Source organism: Odontesthes bonariensis, chromosome 16, assembly GCF_027942865.1.
Source record: "Odontesthes bonariensis isolate fOdoBon6 chromosome 16, fOdoBon6.hap1, whole genome shotgun sequence".
Lineage (NCBI taxonomy): Eukaryota > Metazoa > Chordata > Actinopteri > Atheriniformes > Atherinopsidae > Odontesthes > Odontesthes bonariensis.
Genome location: NC_134521.1, coordinates 10152174 through 10174247, shown reverse-complemented (window position 1 = coordinate 10174247; position 22074 = coordinate 10152174). Strand labels below are relative to the sequence as shown.

The 22074-nt window shown below is 41.2% G+C and overlaps 1 protein-coding gene across 3 annotated transcripts in view; it reads right to left on the bottom strand.

Moving 5' to 3' along the window:
* The window catches only part of dlg4a (discs, large homolog 4a (Drosophila)), an 83719-nt gene that overhangs the window by 24613 nt on the left and 37032 nt on the right, over positions 1 to 22074 (bottom strand). For all 3 annotated transcript variants that reach the window (XM_075487763.1, XM_075487762.1, XM_075487761.1), the window contains exons 2-3: positions 18645 to 18806; positions 8809 to 8865 (exon numbers count right to left, since the gene is read on the bottom strand). In XM_075487763.1, the coding sequence (XP_075343878.1) occupies positions 8809 to 8865; positions 18645 to 18806 (219 nt within the window). The remainder of the gene's footprint in view (positions 1 to 8808; positions 8866 to 18644; positions 18807 to 22074) is intronic.

Below are 22074 nucleotides of genomic sequence, written 5' to 3'. Positions count from 1 at the left end.
TGTCGGCAGGCGGCAGCACGCAGTGATACGAAGGGAGAGAAAATAGTGCCAAGCGATTGTGAGGTCTGACTTTTTCCTGAACAACTATTTTTTGATGCAAATGTATTACTCTTTTGAACGCATATTGTTTTGAGAAGCAAAACGCTTTATTTTTTAAACCCCAGCCAACTAGCCGGACTACTTTTGTCGACACCAAAATGAGGCTGGAACTCGGCTCACAGGACGCAGCAGGGGGTAAGAAAATGTTCATAAATAATATTGCTAGTATGGGATGTCATACAGCTTCATGTCAAAAGAGGCGAACTATCCCTTTAATCTCTTTTTAGTTTCATAGCCTTTCATAGTGAGACTCAACAGTTGGTAAGTGGTTGTTTCTCTAAAGTAAAAATGAGATGTGCCCATTATTGTTGCCCCGACCGCATCATTTTAGTGAAAATGAATGCTTGTATGAGGGTGTTGTAAAATAATAGAGAGGAATAAAACCGACGTCTGCTGCAGACACATTGACGCAGGTCTAAAGTCTTCCCCATTGAACTCAAGGCCTTAAGTGATGCAATGACAAGGCTTCCCACACAGTTGTAATACCGGGGTGGGCGAGTAGGTTTAGGAACTTTTAGACATCTTTTGTGAACCTTTCAGCATCTTTCTGTCCTTTGTGCTGCACTTCTTTGCTTCAAGCACAGATTGGGAGAATTTATATCGCTGTGTTACCAATAAAGAATACAGAATCTCCTCATGGCAGATTTTGCAGTGCAAAATGCAAATGGTGAATATGAAAATGATTATTATTGGTAGCAGTTGCCAGTAGTCAAGCTGCATTAATATCTGCATTTACAAGTTCTGAAATGTCATAAACAATAGGCCCGTATTTGTAATAATCTTTAAGTGAGAAGTAGTTCTATGTGGAACATAATGTCCACAAATTGTTTTTCGTAATTGGGTCGAGCAGCGTCTCACTAAGTAAGAGGAAAAATAGGGAAAAGAATGTAATTCCTCTGCTGTTAAATGTGCCTCCCCTCTAGTGACTCCAAACCAGAAAATATGGGTCCAGTTTGACATTTTATGTCTGTGGCATAACTAGTTCATTCTGCACAGTGTAAGTGTTGCTTCAGCAGTTTTGCACTTGGTACAATGTGGGCTAGCCTTCAGCTTCAGACACACGCAGGATGGTTTACCTCCTGAGTCTGATTCACCACTTTTAGCTGACTTAAACTCTAAATTTCCAATTATTTTCAGATTGAGTCCTCTTTCAGTGATGCATCGAGCTTGTCCGTGGGGGCACAGCTGGGGTCAGACACCATCACCGCCCCGTAGAAGGCTGAGATGATGCTTTTATGGCTTGGATTTAAAGTAAGGAGTTATCTCAGCCAGCATTTGAAACATACCCTTCCTGTGTACCCTTGAATTGATGGTTTTAAAAGGGCTCAGAGGAAAAGCCGTATCCAAGATATTTGAATTAAACTGGAGAAAGAAACTCTCCTTGTTGTGTCCAGATTTACTCTGATCAAATGCAACATTAACACCACCTGCCTACCATCAGGGTTGTTCCTTCCTTCCCTCGTGTTTTAGCTCCTCACTACGAGGATGTAAGGGACACATGCAAGGACGTTAACACTCGTCTTTAAGCTCATCCAGAAGCCTCCTGTTTCCTTATCTCCTCAAAGTGCACGCGAGGTTTTGGAAGATCCTCCATGATGGGAGAAGGAATCAGAAGCTCACCCAACGTAAATCACTCATGGTCTCCACAGGATCTCTGAGGGTGTTCTGAGCTCTCAAGCACCAAGATCCTTTAAGTTCTGCAACTTTGAGGAGGGCACTTCAGTTTTTTTATTTGATGTAATTTTTCTATTCAATCAAGCACATCCCACAGATGCACCTTCAGCATGTTGTTGATTTCCTCGAACCGTTTGATCAATCTTTATTCTGCTATCGCAACACCGTTGCTATAGAGGTGTGTTCACGGCCTGCAACAGTGTCAGAATAACCAGTATTTTCCAAAGTAAGGTCATCACATGCTAGCTTTTCTCAGTCAAAGGCCCTGGTGCTAGTTCGATGTCCTTTGGACCGCTTAGGAGCAGTGACTTTGACCCCAATTAAAATTGTATTGATCCTTATGGGTGACCATTTTTCACTGAAGGAAAAGCACAGCTGCAGCTAGATATCAGAAGTTATTACCACAGTTACCACAGTCCTATGCTTTAAGCTCCCTTTGTTAGTAGAAATCATCATTATCAGTGTGTAATGATAAAGTACATCCACCGCTATAATGTGAAAGCTGCCACCCTTATGCCACAAGATGCCAGAGTGCTTTGACAGCACTCTGTTCGATTGTAACAGACATGTGCAGAGCTTCAAAGCGTAGCTGTGTCCAATGTGTGGTGTTGCCGAACACTTTGTCAAATACATCCTTATCTGGAGAAAGAAATAATGAGTACAGCCAGCAGAAATCTAAGCCTCGTGCAGACAGTTTCCCTGCAGGGAATTTGACAGAGCCTCCTCTCCCACTCTCTGCACTGTTGAAGTCTTTCAGCATCAGGGCTGTGAGGATTTATTGTATTTGGCTGCACTTGCCCACCTATATTTTAGCACCAGCTATTCAGCCAAGCTGTCCTCTGGCATGTCTCCACAGGCAGCACCGATGCTCCTCTACACCCAAACCTGCATAGATTTATACACTGCGAGCTGAAATCCAGAGTTCACACAAACATAAACAACGAAGAAAAAGCGTTTACAGTATTTTATGTGGAGCTAAAATGTTATTTTCTTTAAAAAAAAATCCATATTCTGACTGTTGAAAAGCAGCTCCTCCTCTCTGCATGCACATTTTCAAGCTAATCAGAGGGGATCGTGGTAGGTGTGATTCAAACCAGATGATGCATTAAAATATCCATAATGTTGTATTTCCCCTTTAAGATGTGAAACCCATCCATATGCAAGATGATGGCCTTGTCTGAAACACACCATGATCAACTGTAGCGTGTTTTTTTTGTCTAAACTGCTGCCCTCTCTGAGGTACAGAAGACTGAACTGTTCAAGCTTGAGGTGGAGAAGCTAAATCAAGACTTCTGTGACGTGTTTTACAGTAATTAGCCGTTATGGGATTAGAGTTGGATGAATGGTGATTTAACTACTTCTGCTATTGTGTGTGTGTGTGTGTGTGTGTGTGTGTGTGTGTGTTTTTAGTGAAAGATGTGAGAAGTAAATCTGAAGTAAATTATGCACGTTGCTAAATTATTGACTTCTTAGTCAATCCCATGGATATGCATTAATAAAATAGTGATACTAAAAGAAAAATCACTCCATCAGAGCAGGGTTTTAGCGTCACGTTCTGGGATTTCTCAGAATTGCTGTATTTAAAACAGCAGCCGTAGCCTCGGTCTGACCTCTGTATTAGTGCAGACACCACAAAACAACGTCACATTACCTCAACATATACTGAAGAGGCAAAATAAGTTAGAGGAATGTATTTAAGACTTGCCTACCGTCTTATGGCGTCGATACTTCTTGGCTTTCCGTACATTGTTGAGGAATCGGCAGCCCATCTTTTTGGCATACCACACAGACATGAACATTGTGCCTCGGTTCCAATATTTAAACCGCTGTGAAGCAAACTCCGATGACCTCCCAAAATAACATGCACGACCACAAAGAGTACGCTGGAGTTCACTTCAGAAGCCTTCCGAAACTCCACAAAGTACCACAAAAGTAAGATTGCAAAGGGAGCCATCAGATCTTGGCCCTGCCATAACTTTTTGTCAGAAACCACAGAGTGCCCCAGCTGCCTCATTTAAAAGTTACCTTCTTCAACTAAGCACATTCCCTTTGAGCTTCTTCTCAATCTAAATTAAATATATCACCAAAAAGAACACGTGTTAAGACGTAGGAAACCGCTTCAGACTATTTAAACTCCAGAATCGCACAGAGCGCATCCCAATGAGGCGTCTTCTTCGTCCTGAGATGTGGCCGGAGACTGGAGCCCAGTTTCATCCAGCAGTTTCTGAGGGATAAAAATGACCTGTTGCCGATAAGTCTCATAATTATCTGAGACACGCGCGTCCTCAGAAATCCCCCATCCAGGTCGAAAAAGAGCATTTACAAACAAGTCTGTTCGTCCTTGGTTGTCTGGCTGAGCACTGCGATGAGGGTGCCTCCCTGCTGCCGGTCCGTCCTCAGTGAGAATGCAGTTCATATTTTCTGCTGCCACTGTACTGTACCCCTCCCATCCCTGCTGCTGAGGGAGAGAGCAGCGAACAGGGAAGTTGATGGTGAATTAATTAGCTGTCTCTCTGTATAATGTCTGCGCTAGTGATGTGAGAGGGGGGAGGAATTGTTCTCTGACTGAACTTGGAAGGACGGGCAGCTCGGACGGGCAGCTCAGACTGGCCCGACTCATCCAAGGAAGCATTGGAAAGTGAGGAGGGAAGGGGAGGGGAGGGGAGGGGAGGGGACGGGGGGGCTCGTAAGTTCCAGTTTTACAGTCAGTCAACCACAGGACTGACAGTAAGTGTGGATGTTCTGATCATTTTCAGGTTTCCTCTTTCTTTATTCACCAAAAAAACAGCTTATAAAGCCAAGAACTGTTGTAATTCTGCTCTAATAATTTCAATCCAAGACCTGCACACACACTGGAGCCTTCCATCTTTACGCCTGCTCAGCTGCCAGCGAGGTCAGCACCAATGATAGCAAATCTCTTTAAAGACACGATGGTCAGAAAAAAGGGTAAAAAAAAAAAAATCCCCTTTTTGCCATTTATCTGTTTATCTTTTTACCTTGAAAAAAATGTTCAATGATGAATGGTGCTTTTCAGAGCACTTTCCAACACAGCTGTCCTGCTGCGAAACAGATTGATCGACAACTATAAAATACATATTCACAGCACCACACGAGCATGCTGACAGGCGTGCACAGCAAAAAAAGCCTTATGTAAGGACTTGCTGAAGGACGAGCCTGTCAGCTGATGCTCTCGTTCTGTTGAATAAAATCATTCCATTTAACCCACGGTATCCAATTTTGTCAGCCGTCCAACTGCAAGGATCTCTAGCCGGCACTGCGTCACTTAGCATGAACTGCTTTCTGCTTCTCTATCCGAGTGCATGCTTTCCCCTCTTTCTCTCCTCCCCGAGAGACCTCAGCTGCGGCTGCACGGTAATTACACCAAAGCTGCAGGGATATATTTAAACATTTATTAAAGAAAAGTCAGGAGGTTAGAAATAAATGGAGATTGAAGCCAGATACTGAATACAGAAGGAAGGATATCTGTGGAGAACTCTCGGGGAAACGGTGCTGGAAACACTTCTTTTTGGTAAGTGTCAAACATCATCCCAAAGGGGCTCGTCTGAGGAGGATTTGTGAAAAGAATACAGTTTTGTGGTTAGAATGAAAAAACATGATATCCATGAGACTGAGAGTAAAGTACACAGGCTGGTTTAAGTTCTCCATCAGCTCTTTTTGCATGCTGGTTCACATAATTACAAACAGTCATAATCTGACATTTTTAGACAACTGGCTGCAGCTTGTTCATCACTGCTGGCAGCCTGAAACTGACAGAATAATGTTGACATTATATCGGCCCCGCTTCCTAAATAATCAGCACTCACAACGGGAGCTGCAGAACTCCCAGTGGTTGACCAATGGGGGAAACAAACGGCTTCGTTCTGCCTCTGGAGAAGTTAACATGTCAGTGATCTTCACCCAGAACATGCAGAATCAGGGCCTGACAGTAATTACTGCCTGGGGCAACTGAACTCTGTCTTTGGGCAAGTTAAAAGTCTCATACAGTAAATATAAACGTGATGCCAACATTTTTTTAAATTTTTTTTTATTGTGGTTAGCTATCAACAAGGCCTTAACGGCCCTTAATTCTATCAACCAATCACAAACTGAGTTAAGGAACCTGTTGTTTTGTCACCGTCTTTAAATTATTTAGCCATCTGGGCTTGAGTGATGGAACAGAAAATGATATCCCAGTATTTTTATACAAACTGGCTTCATACAGAACATACTGGTATATTCTATCAATAGTAACAATTCTGATACTGATGCTATTCCTATAGAAGATTAAATATTTGCATTTTGCCTAATGTGAAGCGATACAGACCGCTAACATCTGTTTGCTTCTCTTTCTCTCCTTTCATATACAACTGAATATCTAATAAAGTAACTGTGCACAATCACAAACACTCCCAGAGTCAGTTGTTAGTCTCGTTTGTCACCTGATGGCAGCTGGGATAGGAAAATGGATGGATGTCTCTGTTATCAGTCTGCAAAACTGATCGGAAAAGGCTACTGAAAGTTTAAAAAAAAAAACACATTGAGCAGCAGTCACTGATTTTAAGTTGTCTGACAAAATCTCCATCTATTTTATTTTGGGTGAAGTTATTGAATTAATCGGCTCATGTGAGCAGCTAAATGTCTGTCTGCAGAGAGAGGTAAAGCTGATCAAGCTGTCCTATTCAAAGGGCAAATAAAAATAATTTTAAGCCAAACAAGGAAGGTTTCCATTAAGGGTCTCTGGCTCAACAGTCTGCACAATGACACAAACTTACTTACCTTTACGTTATGTTATAGCAGCATTAATAAAGGAATGAAGATTTAAAATGCTTGACTAAAAAATGCCAATAAACTTACTTAAAAATAAGCAAAACTTTTAGCAATAAGCTTTATAACTGCTTTACTATTTCAGAAATAACCAGAAGTAACAGACAGGTTTGGTGTGCAATACAGATGTAGTTAAAGCTAAGTGTATTAGCTTGGTAGCATTAGCATAATGTTCTTCCAATAGTTTCACTTCAGCATCAGAACTGCAGCCTTTAAACAGTAAATATACCAACCAAGAGGTTTATTGAGCCTTCACTGAGGTTTAAATCAGGTGAAATTTTCATCCTGACACTGCTTTCCTTATACAGATAGAACCCGATTAATAACACTGTGTAGAAATAAAAAACTTTAAACTTTGCATCATTCATTTCACAGAAATATAATAAGTTGTGTTCTGTCATTCTGGATAAATAGGCTACAGGTTTTTGTAAATGTCCAAATGCTCATGTTGATGGTCTTTTTTTTAGCACAAATTATCCAAATCTCTTTTTGTTTAGTCATGTATTGATTTGTTTGTTTTAAATTTTGGCTACTGGGCAGGTTATTGTGTTGATGAACTCACTGTATCATAGCCAAGCTGACAGATGTCTGTTGCATTGAAAGGTGAAACAAGCTTTTATTAAACAAGTGTTTCTAATTATTCCTTGTATGTAACATACAGTGTGACATTTTGACCCTATTGCTTCCGAACTTTGAGACAAATAAGAACAAAACTCAGCACATAATGTCGTATCGTCTGTTAATTATTCAGACGTAAAGCTTCTGAGCAGGAGGACGATCAATATCAAATGTTGTGTGTGGTGTGAAAAAAAAGATTTCAATTACATTATATGACAAGTTTTAAAAAGAACTGATGTCATATAAAGCTAAAGCAACTCTTTGCTAAATCATGTGCATAACCCAAAGACCTCCTCTCACTTGCCAAGCCTTTGCAGTGCTTCCAGAGACAATCCTACCCATAAATCAATGGGGCCTGGAGTGGTACTGGCAAACCCCACACCATTAAAGCAATAAAGAGACAGACTGACGACACCGCCTACACATCAATGACATCCACACGGGCACTACGCTGGCTGCAAAGGAGTCGGGCACACACAAAGGCTTTACTGCAATGCATCTTGTAGACAGTGCACACTTTACCCGACCGGTGTGGAAAATTGAATGCACACATCTGCAGAAGGAAATAATTCAGTGTGTGTGATGGCAACGTACGTGCATTTTTCTTATTGATGACTCTATGCTGCAGGAGGCAGGTTCTCACATATGTAAAACAGTTCAATTATAAGCGTGCGCTATTAGACGGCATCCGTCAAAGTTGGGCCAAAAAAACAGGAAACGCTGCAAGAGCTCAGGCCTGTCGTCCGCTCACTGTAACGATGATCTCTCTCTTTCGCTGCTAATAATAATTACGTTGCAGCACACTTCTGCTTTGCTTTCCATTCAAACTTAGATATATTTATAAATGCTTTCTTCCTTAGGTCGTAACAGATAATTGATAGCATGGCACAGCATGCCATCATACATGTTTGACTTTGCAACAGACGCCCAGTCACAGCGTATCATGCCAAAGCAACCTGTCTGATCAGAAAGTTATTATTGGAGCAACATAGCCATCTTCTCAAGGTTATAAAAGTCACTCTGCGTAGTCTAACACTGACACCTACAGGTTTCAGGCTGTGCTGCAAAAAGCAGGCATTTTTCCATGTTGAGCAAACCCCTGAAGGTTTATCAGTGACACATGTGAGGGTTAGTTTCATCCTGGAGACTCATTCTTCAAACCCGAGTCTCATGGCCTGAGGAAACAGACCTCTGAGAAACACACATGCATGAGTGCAAAACATTGTGAATAGCAATATGATAACAGTGTGAATGAAATTGGATATTCCAAACATTTCAGTTTCAGTCGTGTGATTTAAGGCCCACAAACATCCATTGATCACAAGCAGAACGAATCTGCAAGACAAAGGAGATTTGGACGACACTCAGTATGAATACATTGATATGATGGGCAAAAAGAATCCTAGACATCATGAATCTGAGAATACAGGTCGAATGGGCAATGAATGGGCAGCCGTCTTTGTGCAGTGAGACAGAAGCCACAAAATCCAACGAGGACGAAAAACAAGGGTAAAAATCACACTTGATGATGATTGATGATGATGCTACAAGCTTTGAAAGTTGACGGAGCAACATGGATGGCTGTGCTCTTACCAGAGTGGAAACGGCGGAGGTGTACATTGGAGTATGTCCCGTAGACATCAGCACAGGCTGCAAAACAACAGAAGGGAGAGGGGTAAATGTGCGGGGCGGTGCAGATAGGCATGAGGGAGGAACAGTGGCTACCACTTTAGTTTGTTCCTTCAGATATGACTGCTGCTCGTGCACGTTGAGATCCGTGTAAAAGTAACCAGACTCTAACACTGACTGTACATAGGTGTTCACTGGATATATCAGTTACTGCAACATCAATTCAAACATATTTAGATTGTTAAAATGGCTAAAATGACTTATTAAGCTACCTTATCATTATCTTTTTTATCACCTTCTATACTAAACCACAAATTGAACTTGTGATTGATGGTAGAAACAGAATCAAAAGACAATAGAGACTGCTGAGGTGTTGTTTGCTTCAGTTATAGATGAGGTAATGGAAAACTGATTTAGAGACAATAAACAGTCGGACTTGTTAACGCCTGTTAAATCGGAGCGTATCACTCTGCACAGCTGGAGCTGTTGCTCCAAATAAATCCTGCGCCTAATGAATTTTAGAAATAGAAGCAGCGCAGAATTTTCACTTGACAACAGACACGTTTCTTCCATCAGAAATAAGAGATTTTGCAACTAAAATCTAAACGTTTAGACAGCTTTGTTTTCTGATTCCGGTACAGTATCATGGAGGTGAGCGCATGCTGATCTTTCTATTTACAGACTCCAACTGTGCACGCCCCTTTTCATGTACAGACATGGCCTTGTATCGAAGGCTCCCCTGGAAACATTTCCTATCCTGGCAGCTCTTTGTGGCGAAGTAAAGCTTTTAACTAGTTCTAATACATTAAACCACACCATCTGTTTTAAGACTTCCCTTGGAGCTGAAGAGTTTAAATGGGCCAATGTTGTGCTTATAAGTCAGCTTTAGTGAAAATTTGCTGGGGGGGTGCAGGCTGGGTGGGGAAAGGAGGCGTAGAAGCATTGAAATAGAGATGAAACAAAAATCATTTTTGGAAATTGGTTTGTGAGGTTCACAAAGAAGGGAGCAGTGTTATAAAACGTCAATGTTGAGACTTAAGACACCATGAAGTCATCATGGTGCTGCGTGAGGGGGCAGCAGCAACACAAAATGTGGTAATGATCACCATAGTCATCATCATCATCATCACTGATAATATTACGCTCAACATATTCATCATAAATGTCAACAGCTCGAGTGTCAAATAATAATTAACCATAAATAGCAAAGAAAAAGATAAAAAAAACACCACTTCAACTTTGAAAAGCATCTATTACTCATGTGTTTGGTTGTGGATGGTAATAACACAGAAATAAGGATGAGCGCATGGCTGAAAAACAAGATGGCGGACCACAGTGGCATAGCTTGTCACAAATGGCAGGAAATGATGCCTGCATTGGTGGGAGTTTATCTCCTTTGATTAGTTTTTTGCATGAACTGGGCTGGGTGCATGATCATAGTGCACTTAAAGACTGTGCATTTGGTGGGATAAAAGAGTCCTTCAAAAAGTTTGCCCAATGATTTATTCAGCAGCCTAATTAATCTGCTAAGTGGCTTCAAGCATTTAGTTTTTCAAATAGTTTCCACGCTGCTGAATGCAAATGTTTTGAATCAGCAGGATCTGTAAACTGCTCAGATGCTAAGTTTAATAGAATGCTGTCAGTGTGAGTCCGACAACTAACCAGTCTGCAGCAATCAAGTAATAATCATTTATGACTAACTTGCTCGTGAAATTGGCTGTTTTTGTTACAGGGTTACGAGGATAATCGTTTGCTCACTACAAATTTAGTACCATCAAAGTCCTGAAACCCGTTCTCAGAAATTAACTCCATGCCAGTCAGTCTGCATTGATGGAGGGGAGATGGAGACTGTGCAGACCTGCAAATACCCGGGGGTGGTGCTGGATAATAAATTGGAGGGGCCAGAGCAGAGGTGGGTAGTAACGAGTTACATTTACTTGAGTAAGTTTTTGAAAAAATTATACTTCTCGGAGTAGTTTTAAATCTCTATACTTTTTACTTTTACTTGAGTAGATGTGTGCAGCAGAAACTGTCCTCTTACTCCGCTACATTAGGCTACAATGAGCTCGTTACTTTTCTTCTTACCTCTTTGGTATTCTACGCCTCATTTTTATCCCCCCACGTACGCCTCATTAGTTAGATTGCCAATTTCTGTTTTACATTGCCATGAGGCTTTTTAAGAGCGACTGCTGACATGTTCTTCTCAAATTTATTTATTAAATCATTTATTATTGTTATTGTTATTGTCTAATATACAATCATTGTAGATATTTCAAATCTTTTGAGCTACTTGACTTATTTGATTTCCCCCCACTGGGGGATGAATAAATAATGTTTCTATTTCTATTTAAATTGTTCAGTCAACTTTCATTTCTAATTACTAATCTTTGTAATTTCCTTTCCAAGCGCAGCGATACCTTTTTGTGGCACAGCCATCGTGATCCACCATCTTAAATATTTCTTATGATATACAGTTTCAGAACTTTACAGAAAGCTTTTAAAACAGTGTTCCATAGTGAAAACAATCTTTGTCAGGATGCTAGTTTCACAAATAAACTCCGTCTTTACTCACAGCACTGAAAAGCATAATTCATTAGCCAGAACCCTGGAAGGAGTTTTCCTCCATTTTAATTTTCATTGACCCACAACTGCGCTTGGTTGAGGACAAAAGACCAAAAGAGATTTATAAAAGACAAGTAATATCTGTGTGTGTGTGTGCAGGAAGCCTGTGAGGGACAAAAGCAAAGTGGCTTCAAGTGTTTATCCGCCGTCCTCCATCGGGCCGTGATAGAGTTACAGTTTTTTCTATATTTGTTTTTATGACCATTCAAGGATGCAAACCACTTCCGTTACATGATGCAGGCAATTCACTTTGAGCTGAGTGAGTCCAGACCTTTTTCACCTCATAATGCATTCAGCTCTCCTTGATGAAAAACACAAAACTTCATAAATAATAGCAGTCATCCAGAAATAGAAATAGGGCCAATCCTGGTTCCCCAAACATTGTGAACATCGTCAACATCCCTTTCATGTGAGGGAGAAAATATCCTCAAGAAAGAGAGACAATCTCGTTTTTTTTCCCCACCGCCTCTCATGCTGCTCACAGCTTTTTATAAGGCTGTATTTTTATGTCACGCAGAACTTTGGTTCTCCGTCTCGTGCGCCAGAATTTAATTTGTGGAAATCCAGGTGTCCGCTGGACTAATGGGGGCCGTTCTCTCAGATGCAGTCGTGCTTTACAATTTAAGTTTATAGAACAAAAGTTTTCATTTAAAGTATAACACACTATTTTTCTGAGATAATACAAAGAAAAATGCTGTTGCGGCCTAGATTTAGATCACACATTCCTCATAAAACAAGTTCTTTTGGGATATAAAGGCAACAAAAAGAGGGAGGAAAACAAGATCTCATGATTCTCTTCACTGTCAAAACTGTTGAAACTCGTTTTTCATCCGTTGTGTCAGATTTATCAACATGGAGATAATGGGTAATGTGATGCTTTAGACTTAGACACAGGCTAGTTATGCAGTATAGATCAAATGAACAGCTCTCCGCTGGAAGTAAAATAAGTACATTGTGAAGAGAAAACAAAAAAACTGACTCATTATTGTGCTATAATTCAGGCAAACGACGTCAGAGATTGAGAGAGGCCGAGATAAACATGAATAATATGGAGATACCTAAAGGTATAAAGTCATGTTATGCAAATACGACTGACTGATGTGCAAACAGCCATCCAGCAAAATGAACTTTGTGCTGCAGGGTCGGTGGCTGTGTAAAGATGTTACGTTGTTGTCATGTCAGGGACCTTGCATCCTCTGCATATTTACAAAGCCTCTTCTTTCCATGCCAAGCGAAGGTCCTTGACTGAAGTCTTTTGCCTCCTGCTGACAGATTTAGATGCAAAAACAGCAGACTGCCCACCGCCTGTATTATCAAGATCAACTGCAGAGTAAATATCATGTGCTGGTTAGATTGAATGACCAGGAAACCAATCTGCAGTCGCCCTGAAAGCACAAGTCACAGTAGCTTAAAGGAATGGTTCGGCGTAAAATGATAATTTGAGCATCACATGGTCATGCCACATAATTTATATGGGTGATGAGCCTTTCTCCGAAAGACCGCGGCATTCCGAAGTTGGCTATTTTGAAGTGTTTTGTTAGAAACGCAGCCAATGCAACTGTACGGGGCCAATTTGGAAAATATAAGAAATCGGTTGTTTTTCCGCGATAAACAAGCTCAAAAGCGCTACATACTTCAGCTGTGTCATAACAAAGGCCTCGTCAAGCAAACCGAGGCACAGAGAAGTTCATCGGACCACACAGCCTTTCACTGGCTAGTGTTTTTTGAGACATCACCGGTAGTTCCAACTCCTGCTTCAAGTTATCAAAGGGAGGCTGAGACGCAATGGCAGAAGACGACCATAATTTTTTTGAAGACGAGCCATTTGCGTTTGAAGGCCAACCATACTTGTTTGAGCCCGAATATACAGACGAGGAGTTGCGGGAACGGGAGGAACAACAGAGATGTGCGGAGCAAGCGTCAGTGGGCGCTTTCTGCTCGGTCGCGTACTGGAGGTACATGGTGGTACGACAACCGGTGAAAACACAAGCCAGTGAAAGGCTGTGTGGTCCGATGAACTTCTCTGTGCCTCGGTTTGCTTGACGAGGCCTTTGTTATGACACAGCTGAAGTATGTAGCGCTTTTGAGCTTGTTTATCGCGGAAAAACAACCGATTTCTTATATTTTCCAAATTGGCACCGTACAGTTGCATTGGCTGCGTTTCTAACAAAACACTTCAAAATAGCCAATTTCGGAATACTGCGGTCTTTCGGAGAAAAGCTCATCACCCATATAAATTATGTGGCATGACCATGTGATGCTCAAATTATCATTTTACGCCAAACCATTCCTTTAAGAACATACAAGCAAGGAGAAAAACAAAAAAAAGGAAAGTGAGAAACCATGTTAGTTACACAGGAACACGCTTCACATCGTGCAGAAATGATACATTTATTAACTCGGATTTCACTGTAATGGTAAACATCTGCAGTATTTCAGCATGCTTGTATTTGGGACTTTATAGTTTCTAAATGTTGTGCAAATGTTGTGGAATATTGGCTGCACACGGAATAGAATTTTTATCTAAAACATGAATGACCCAGATGTTGCCCTAAACTTTCTCTCCATCAAAATGACAAACAGTTTAACTTTTAATTGCACATAGCTTAGCCACCTAATAGGGTTTAATTTTCAGAAACAGTTAGACGAAAACAACAATTAATTATCTATTTATACGGCCTTATGAGAATAAAATGAACAGATACTCTCACTTTTATGCCAACATGGCACAAAGCAGATGAATGATATATATGTAGCCTATATTTCTGATCCTGCAGTGACAGCAGAAGGCTCAACAAAAACACTGCAGCCGTCATGCCTCAACATGCAAATACAACAAATGCAGATTTTTTAAATTTGCACGACTGCAACCAAAACACAAACAAGCAGTTTACAGTAGGGACGCATCGATACTGATATTGGGCCGATACTATTCTAATATACTCGTACTTGTACTCATTAAAGTTAACCGATACCAATTTATTGCATGAAGACCGCGATCAGAGGGTGGCTTGTCATTTTTGTTGTATTTTTTTTAGGGCTGGGCAACGATTAAAATTTTTAATCTAATTAATCACATGATTTCCCTGATTAATCACGATTAATCGCATTTGTACGCAAAATCCTTTTCCGGTTCCGCAGCAGACAGCAACAGACTTTTACAAAATAAAAGCCTGTGAGCAACAGACTTTTACAATAATAAAATAAATGATAAAACAGGGGTGGTTTGTGGCGTAGTGGGTTGAGCAGACGCCCCATGTACAAGAGGCTACAGTCCTCGCTGCAGCTGGCCCCGGTTCGAGTCCCACATTGGACGGCCCCGTGCTGCGTGTTGTTCCCCCTCTCTCTGCCCCCTGCTTCCTGTCTCTCTGAACTTTCCTATCCTTTAATCTATCTATCTTTATATTCTTTTATGTATTTTTAATGCTTCTTACACTCCCTGCTGCAATGCTTTTATTTTATGTAAAGCACTTTGAACTGTTTGTACATGAAATGTGCTATATAAATAAATTTGATTTGATTTGATTAAAGGCAAAAAAGCCCTCAAAATTCTTTTTTTATTGTAATTTAAATTTTTTTTTTTTTTTTAAATAAAAAATAAAACCTGCGTTAATGTGCGATAATAATGAGTTAACTCGCCCAGCCCTCATTTTTTTTAGATTGGCGGCTCAGGGAGATGTCGAGCTAATCAGGAACAGTGTGGTTAGGCTAGTGAGACCGAAACCTGTCTTCCAATTCATTGCATTTTTTTTTGGTAGAAGTATCGGCATTGGTACTCGGTATCGGCAAGTACTCAGATCCAAGTATCGGTATCGTATCGGTTTGAAAAAAAGTGATATCGCTGCATCCCTAGATTACAGGTAATTAACTGAGACTGACTCAGCTGACCTGCTGCAGGATAGACTGAATTCAAACCTTCCTCCCAGCCCGTACCGACTACATGTAGATGCTCACTTGTGCATAACCAAACACATCAGGAAAGACAGGCAGAGGTGACACAGGAGTTAGCAGCAACACTTCAGCACTTTGTGAGTGATTTCCTGACTCTGTAAGCACCCTCTTCACCTGCAGGAGATCCCACAGCACACACTCCCTCTGCTCAGAGGGTGCCGCTGCATCCTCCTGTCCACAGTAGTCCCAAAGGCTCCAATCCATTTATGCTCAAAGTGCAGTCAGCACCGGGCAGCGAGGAGGAGCCTCAGGTGGCCGGTTTAATGTCTACGTGGGCCTAATAACAGCTAATTATAATAATGCCAACTCGTGATCTAGGTGGGCTTGTTGACAGTGTTTCTGTGAACTGCAGAACAGTATGATGCATCGTGCCATTACATTACATTCATTTAGCAGACACTGTCATCCAAAGCGAGAGTTGTACCAGCAACCCTCCTACCGCTCTACATTGTGAGTTACAGCCAGACTGTAACACAACACAGATGTGGAAGAAGGGTTATATTTACACGACAGTGCCAATTAAAATAATCACAATAAACAAACGTGATTTCAATGATTTCTGATCTAAATAATCGGGGTAATAATTTTCTTTTTCCATCAGCAGACGTTGAGCTGTCGGAGCCGCTGTACAAATCATTTGAAAAGAAACAATACTGAGCAACAAGAACAAAACATTGACTAATTTCCTCATCCCTCCCTGTTTCTGGGTGATATTCACAAGCCTCTTTTTTTTTTCCTACTGAACACACACGTCTTTGGAAACAGGTCACATGTACACAGTTTCATTTGGGACATTTCCTCAACTTCGCCCAAACAAGAGAGAATAATCCATCTGCAACAACAACCATTTTATGGCCTGATGTGGTAATATGAGCTCTTAGACAGGGAAGGACTTTGGATACTCATGAGCACGTAAATAAATGTTTTGTTAGCAATCTTTTCAAGATATTTCAACACAAACATATTAGATAAATCTTAGATACTCAGGCACTTATTGCACACACACACAATTAGAATGTGTAATGTAAGCGCTAAATGATATTTCCCTCTTGTTGCAGTTACACAGATTTATACACAGATACCACAAGCTGTCTGGATGAGCCAATTAAATGATCTGAAACACCCAATGGCTCACATAGACCTCCTGAAGACTAAATTTAGAGAAAAGAGCAGGTTTCTGGCCCTAAAACACCTTAATAAATCTAATGAATGACACACCCATCAGCTGGGACTCCTTGGATGACAAATTCTGCTGGGACCATATGAGTAGTCAAACCAACGAGAAAGATTAAAAAAAAGGAGGCGTGTCGGCATTTAGTAAAAGAAAACAGATGATTGGTTTATCTCTGTAATACATCACCAACAGACTGACATGTGCCACATTTCTGCTGACATCCACGTTTTGTCTGAACAGCAACAAGCGCAGCACTGATCGTCTCCTTGGGCGAATAGTTTATTATTTCTATGTGAGTCTTGTCTGTGAAGTTTAAGCTGGCTGATTTTTTTCATGTGCACAACCTGAAAGCGAAGAATGTTAGATGCACAATTACATTTGTCTGTTGGTCATGTTATGTAGCCTACTGAGTTGTTTCAAATCTGTCTCCAGAATAATTTGTGTGCACTTTGCCTTCTAATCAATTGTTTGCAGTGGCTTATATGATGACTGTAAGTGCACTTTAAAGGGAAAGTTCGCCTCTTTTGACATGATGTCATACAGCTTCATGTCAAAAGAGGCGAACTATCCCTTTAAGGCACAGGATTTCAGTTTTACAGTGTTCTTAAACTCTGCACCCTCTCAGCATCCTTAAGGAGAATTCTCCCAGCCACCACAACTCATACTGAAGAGGAAGCTGTATATTTTAAACAGCTGCAGTAAAGCACAATAACTCAGCTTCTCCTCTTTGCTTGTTAAAAGGCAGCATTTTAATGGCCATGTCTGGGGACTTCATTCCACACCCATGTGGGAAACAGAGAGACTCCAGCCTCTAAAGCAAATGAACACAGGAGCTCCGGAGTCTTAATAGCCAGTAAAGCTGTTGGATAACATATAGGCATATGAGACGGGTCATCATTAAGTGGCCGTCATAGCTTACACCTTTACATTTGTAGCTGCAGTAGGCAGCTGTTAATGCACTTCAGGCAGGTTACTCATGTTCCCACTGATGTCAGCTGTAACTGCTCGCTCCTGTGCTGTCGGTCTCCATGTCTCCTCATGATTGAAACCTGCATCAGTCGCAGAGCTGTTGAATACTCTTTCCACTTCGGGAATGCGACTGTACCCTTCCGGTTGTCCGACTCTTTCTCTTCGCAGCATTGCATGAAATGGTAAAAAATTGTTGATTGAAATCGCTGATTGGAACCCTGATTGGCTCAGGGGATCGGATCGCAGTGTTCAATCCTAAATGTACCTTGTGTTCACTTGCTCTTTGATCGCCTTTCTGCTCAGCACTGATATCAGATCGCCTGATATCCATATTCATACAGGTTTAAAGTTGACACCGAGAGGTGTGTTTTCCTCATTATTACATTATACTCCCATCAAAGCACTTATGTAGAGAAATTAGGGCCTCAAGCAGACAACTTATGGTGTTGAGTACAAAGTTATAACGGATAACGTGTTTGCATGTTGTAAGTGAAACTAATATGATAAATATCTAACGAGGTTAGAGCATATTATGCCACTAGAGAACGAAACAAGAAGAAAGCTAAATACATTACAGGACTTTATACTTTCCTGTTGACTCTGCTCAGGAATGCAGACCCAGAATCAGGATTGCTGATTTGCTTATTGGGAACACATAGTCTGAAATATGTTTTATGCACTTTTTGTCAATAATTTGAATTCTTTCGAGCCTTCATTATCAAATTTATTCATATAATTATCCATTTCCACAGTAGATGCACTTTGTATAATTAGTAGTGTGTAAACTGAGTATTTTTTTCAAGATCTCTGCGAAGCAGCTCACATTATATCACCCACGATGTCACAATTACTTTGAATATGAAGCCAAGTTCATCACACTGGTGTCACATTGATAATTCAGGAGTGTAAATATATCACAGCCATCCGCTGGCTGTGGAAACATTAAGCACCGTGCTCTTCTCCTGAAGCGTGTGTTTACTCTCACACCGCAGCGGGCAACAACAGAGTGTATTGTGCTGCAGAAATGATGCTGCATATTGATCAAAGGTGTACATCAGCAGCCGTGTCTGTGCGTGTGTCCTACCTTAACAGGAGAGATATGCGTATGTGGTGTGTAGCCATGTATGGCCTCCATGGCAGCAAGGTTCTTGTCGCTCATGTGAAGCATCTCTGCACTTTTCCCTGGAGCCAGATGTGCCGGACTGTGCTCCAAGGGGGGCGTCTCCTCATCCTGGTACCTGTACTTCTGCCAACACACAGATGCAAATAAGGTAAGTAGTCTTTATTGGTATGAGCAACAGCTATTGAGGGAGTGCATTTCATTAAAAGGCATTCAAGGTTGATAAATTCATTTACACTGTCAGCCTCGTGTTCCCCAAAGTGGTTCCAGTGCTGGTTCAGGGCTGGTAACAGAGTCGGCTCTAAGGTAGCTCAAGCTAAGAACGGCTTTGATTTACCACAACCAGAGAGCCACCACAGCACAACGTCATTATTTCATTCAGACACTTTATTTGCACAGGCCACAGAGTTTCTTTGGTCTTTCCAGCAAACTGAAGTCTTAATATCACCATTTTAATTCTAAACACCGTCCTGAGCAACAGTCGGTGATTGGAAACGCTCCTTGCTAACACTGACGAGCGTTTCCAAACGCTTTCCGCTGCTTTGAGCAGAATACATATGAACGCCAGCTGACAATATTAAAAAATGTGTGGTGCATCGGGCAGTGTTCACAGCCGCCACTGGTGACATTAAAACATTAATCAGCAGGGGAATGTAACGAAAGCTCATTTCCCTCGACTGTTGCTTTAAATTCATGTCAGTGCTGAAGAGAAGTTTTTAATTGTTCTCTCTTGGATTAAGCAGATTAAATGCTACATTGGCTCTAAATTTTTTTTAACATGGCTGGTTGGTATCCATAACTCCACCCACAGCCCCTGATGTAAGCGGCGCTTTGCTCTGGCCAAATAAAGAGTTAATACAAGTATAGTTTTCAGGCTTAGAGTCGGCAGCGCTCTGGCTTGAAGACCATATTTGGATAATCGCCCACCTGCAAACTAGGGCTGTAGCGATACACGAATCTCACGATACGATACGATACGCGATATTCAGCCAACGATTCGATACGATTCGATACGCTTACATCATTTTCTGAAAAAAAGGGACAGTGTGATGTGACATGAATCGTCGCTGATTGGACTGGTGGCCCGTCCTTTGAAGCGGAAGGACAACACAGCCAGACAAACAGAAACAAACGTGAGAGCTGTGCACTTTATATAACATTTTTATGAACTAATTTATCACTGTTTTGTAGAATGTGACCCCCTGGCATTGTATTGTATTATATTAATGTTCTGTGTTTTCACTAATTGTAACGTCTGACTTTTCAATAAAGTTTGCTTTAAAATAAATAAAAAAAATAATAAATCGATACTCGTGGCCGAACAATCGATACTTTATCGGGAAACAAAATATCGATATATATCGCAGTATCGATAAAATTGCTCAGCCCTACTGCAACCTTATATTATTTACTGACTATGACTATGTTATTTTGTGGCTTGCAACATCAGATTGTGCGCCATTACTCCTCCTTAGTCTGATGTCAGAACATACACCAAATTTCCCTTTTCTAAAGATAGAAAATTTAATTTACCAATAAACAACAAATGCAATATACAAATAGTAATAATAATAATAATAATAATAAAATCCATAAAACTAGTAGAAGGCGAGGGTGTATAGATGTGTTTTTAGCTGCTTTTTAAAGTTTGTAATATCTGTTGCCTGACGAATATACACTGGTAGATAGTTCCAGATTTTTGGTGCATAAAAACAGAAAGCAGCTTCACCAGTCTTTTTATATTTCATCCTAGGAACACTTAATAAAGTAGCACCTGATGATCTTAGAGCTCGATTTGGAACATATTCTGTGAGTAGTTCTGAAATGTACGGAGGTGCTAATCTATTCAGAGATTTAAAAACCAGTAAGAGAATCTTAAAATCTATTCTAAAAGACACAGGGAGCCAGTGTAGTGAAGCTAGAACAGGTGTGATGTGTTCTCTCTTTTTAGTGCGGGTTAGGATTCTAGCAGCAGCATTCTGAACAAGCTGTAATCTGTCAGTAGTAGATTTTGGGAGCCCAGTAAATAGCGCAATATAAGAATGCACCACAGAGCTCGTTGCTACATAATCCAGCACAGAACCAGCCACCACTCTCCCAAGCTTCAGACAAGGCTAAATTGGACCTGTAGTTGCCAAAAGAAAAGATTTTATAGTGGCCTGCTTTGCCTGTACACTGAGACAAAAATGATGAAATCAGCTGTTGGTGCGTCAGTCAAGCAAATTTGTCAGACTTTTCCTCTTTTGCCTTTAGCACATGTGGATCTTGTGGTGTTCTGGTTGTATTTTGCATTTCTGTATGAATGAGACATGCTGTGGATGTGATTTATTTTAATTTTTTTAAGGAATGGAAGATGGAGACACCCCGTTTTTAAAAAAAATACCAAGTGTTTGTGCCCATGAATGATGAAAAATCCTAATTGAAGGCCTTTCAATAGTGTTTGGCCTATTTCAGACATTCCTTGTAAATCACACGCCCCCATCTTACTCAACATACGAAGCAGATTGGCCTGTCCAGCCAAATGTGGGCAATCTATAGGCACGTCTGGTATATAGCACGTATGACGCCTACAAGTGCAAAGCAGCGTAATCATAGAAACAAAGGCCTCAAAATGTTGCCATTTTGAATTGCAAAGTTAACGTCCCCCACAGCCACATGGAACAACTAGAGCGGTGATTCATAATGGTTCTAAAGTAGCAGATCATGCAGCTTCTTCCCAGTAACCTCACTCCCCTACTGATATCCCACACCTGGGCAACCTGCCAGCAGCCCACTGTTTTAACCACACATGGCAGGTTTCATTCTAGGCGTGATGACACCAAATCTGCATACAGCATTTTCCATCACAATCACACAAGAGAAGGTGGGCAGCATCACAGTGGAGATCTGCCATGCCGTCCTGTGGCTCAGAGCTTGTGTTTTCTACAAATTTGCTACCCCTTCCCCCAAAGCCCCCCAGGCTCACAATGCACTACTGTGCTGCACTGCAGATGTGAAGCAGCTCGTTCCGAAAAGAGAGAAATTTGGATGGATCCTCAGAAGATTGGCTGGTGGGCTTGACAGCCAAAAACCTGCCACCCTCACTCTTTAGTTTTTTTAGGGAGACAGACGGGAAGAGGGGAGGTGCATCACCGAGCCCCGTCTCTCAGACAGGCTGCCTAGCAACCAGAGCAGAGCAGAGCAGAGATTGCAGTGCCACAGTTGGGGCTGGCAGCATCGGTCCTGGATCACATTACACTGAGACAGCAAGAAGAAGCGGGAGTGAAATAGAGATGAAGATAGAGGAAAAAAGTAAGGGGGGGATGGGTAAATATGAAAAAGTGAGACCATCGGTAAAGAGAAAGAGAAAACAGCAGCAGGGAGAAGAGCAGAAAGAAAATGAATAGTTGTTGAT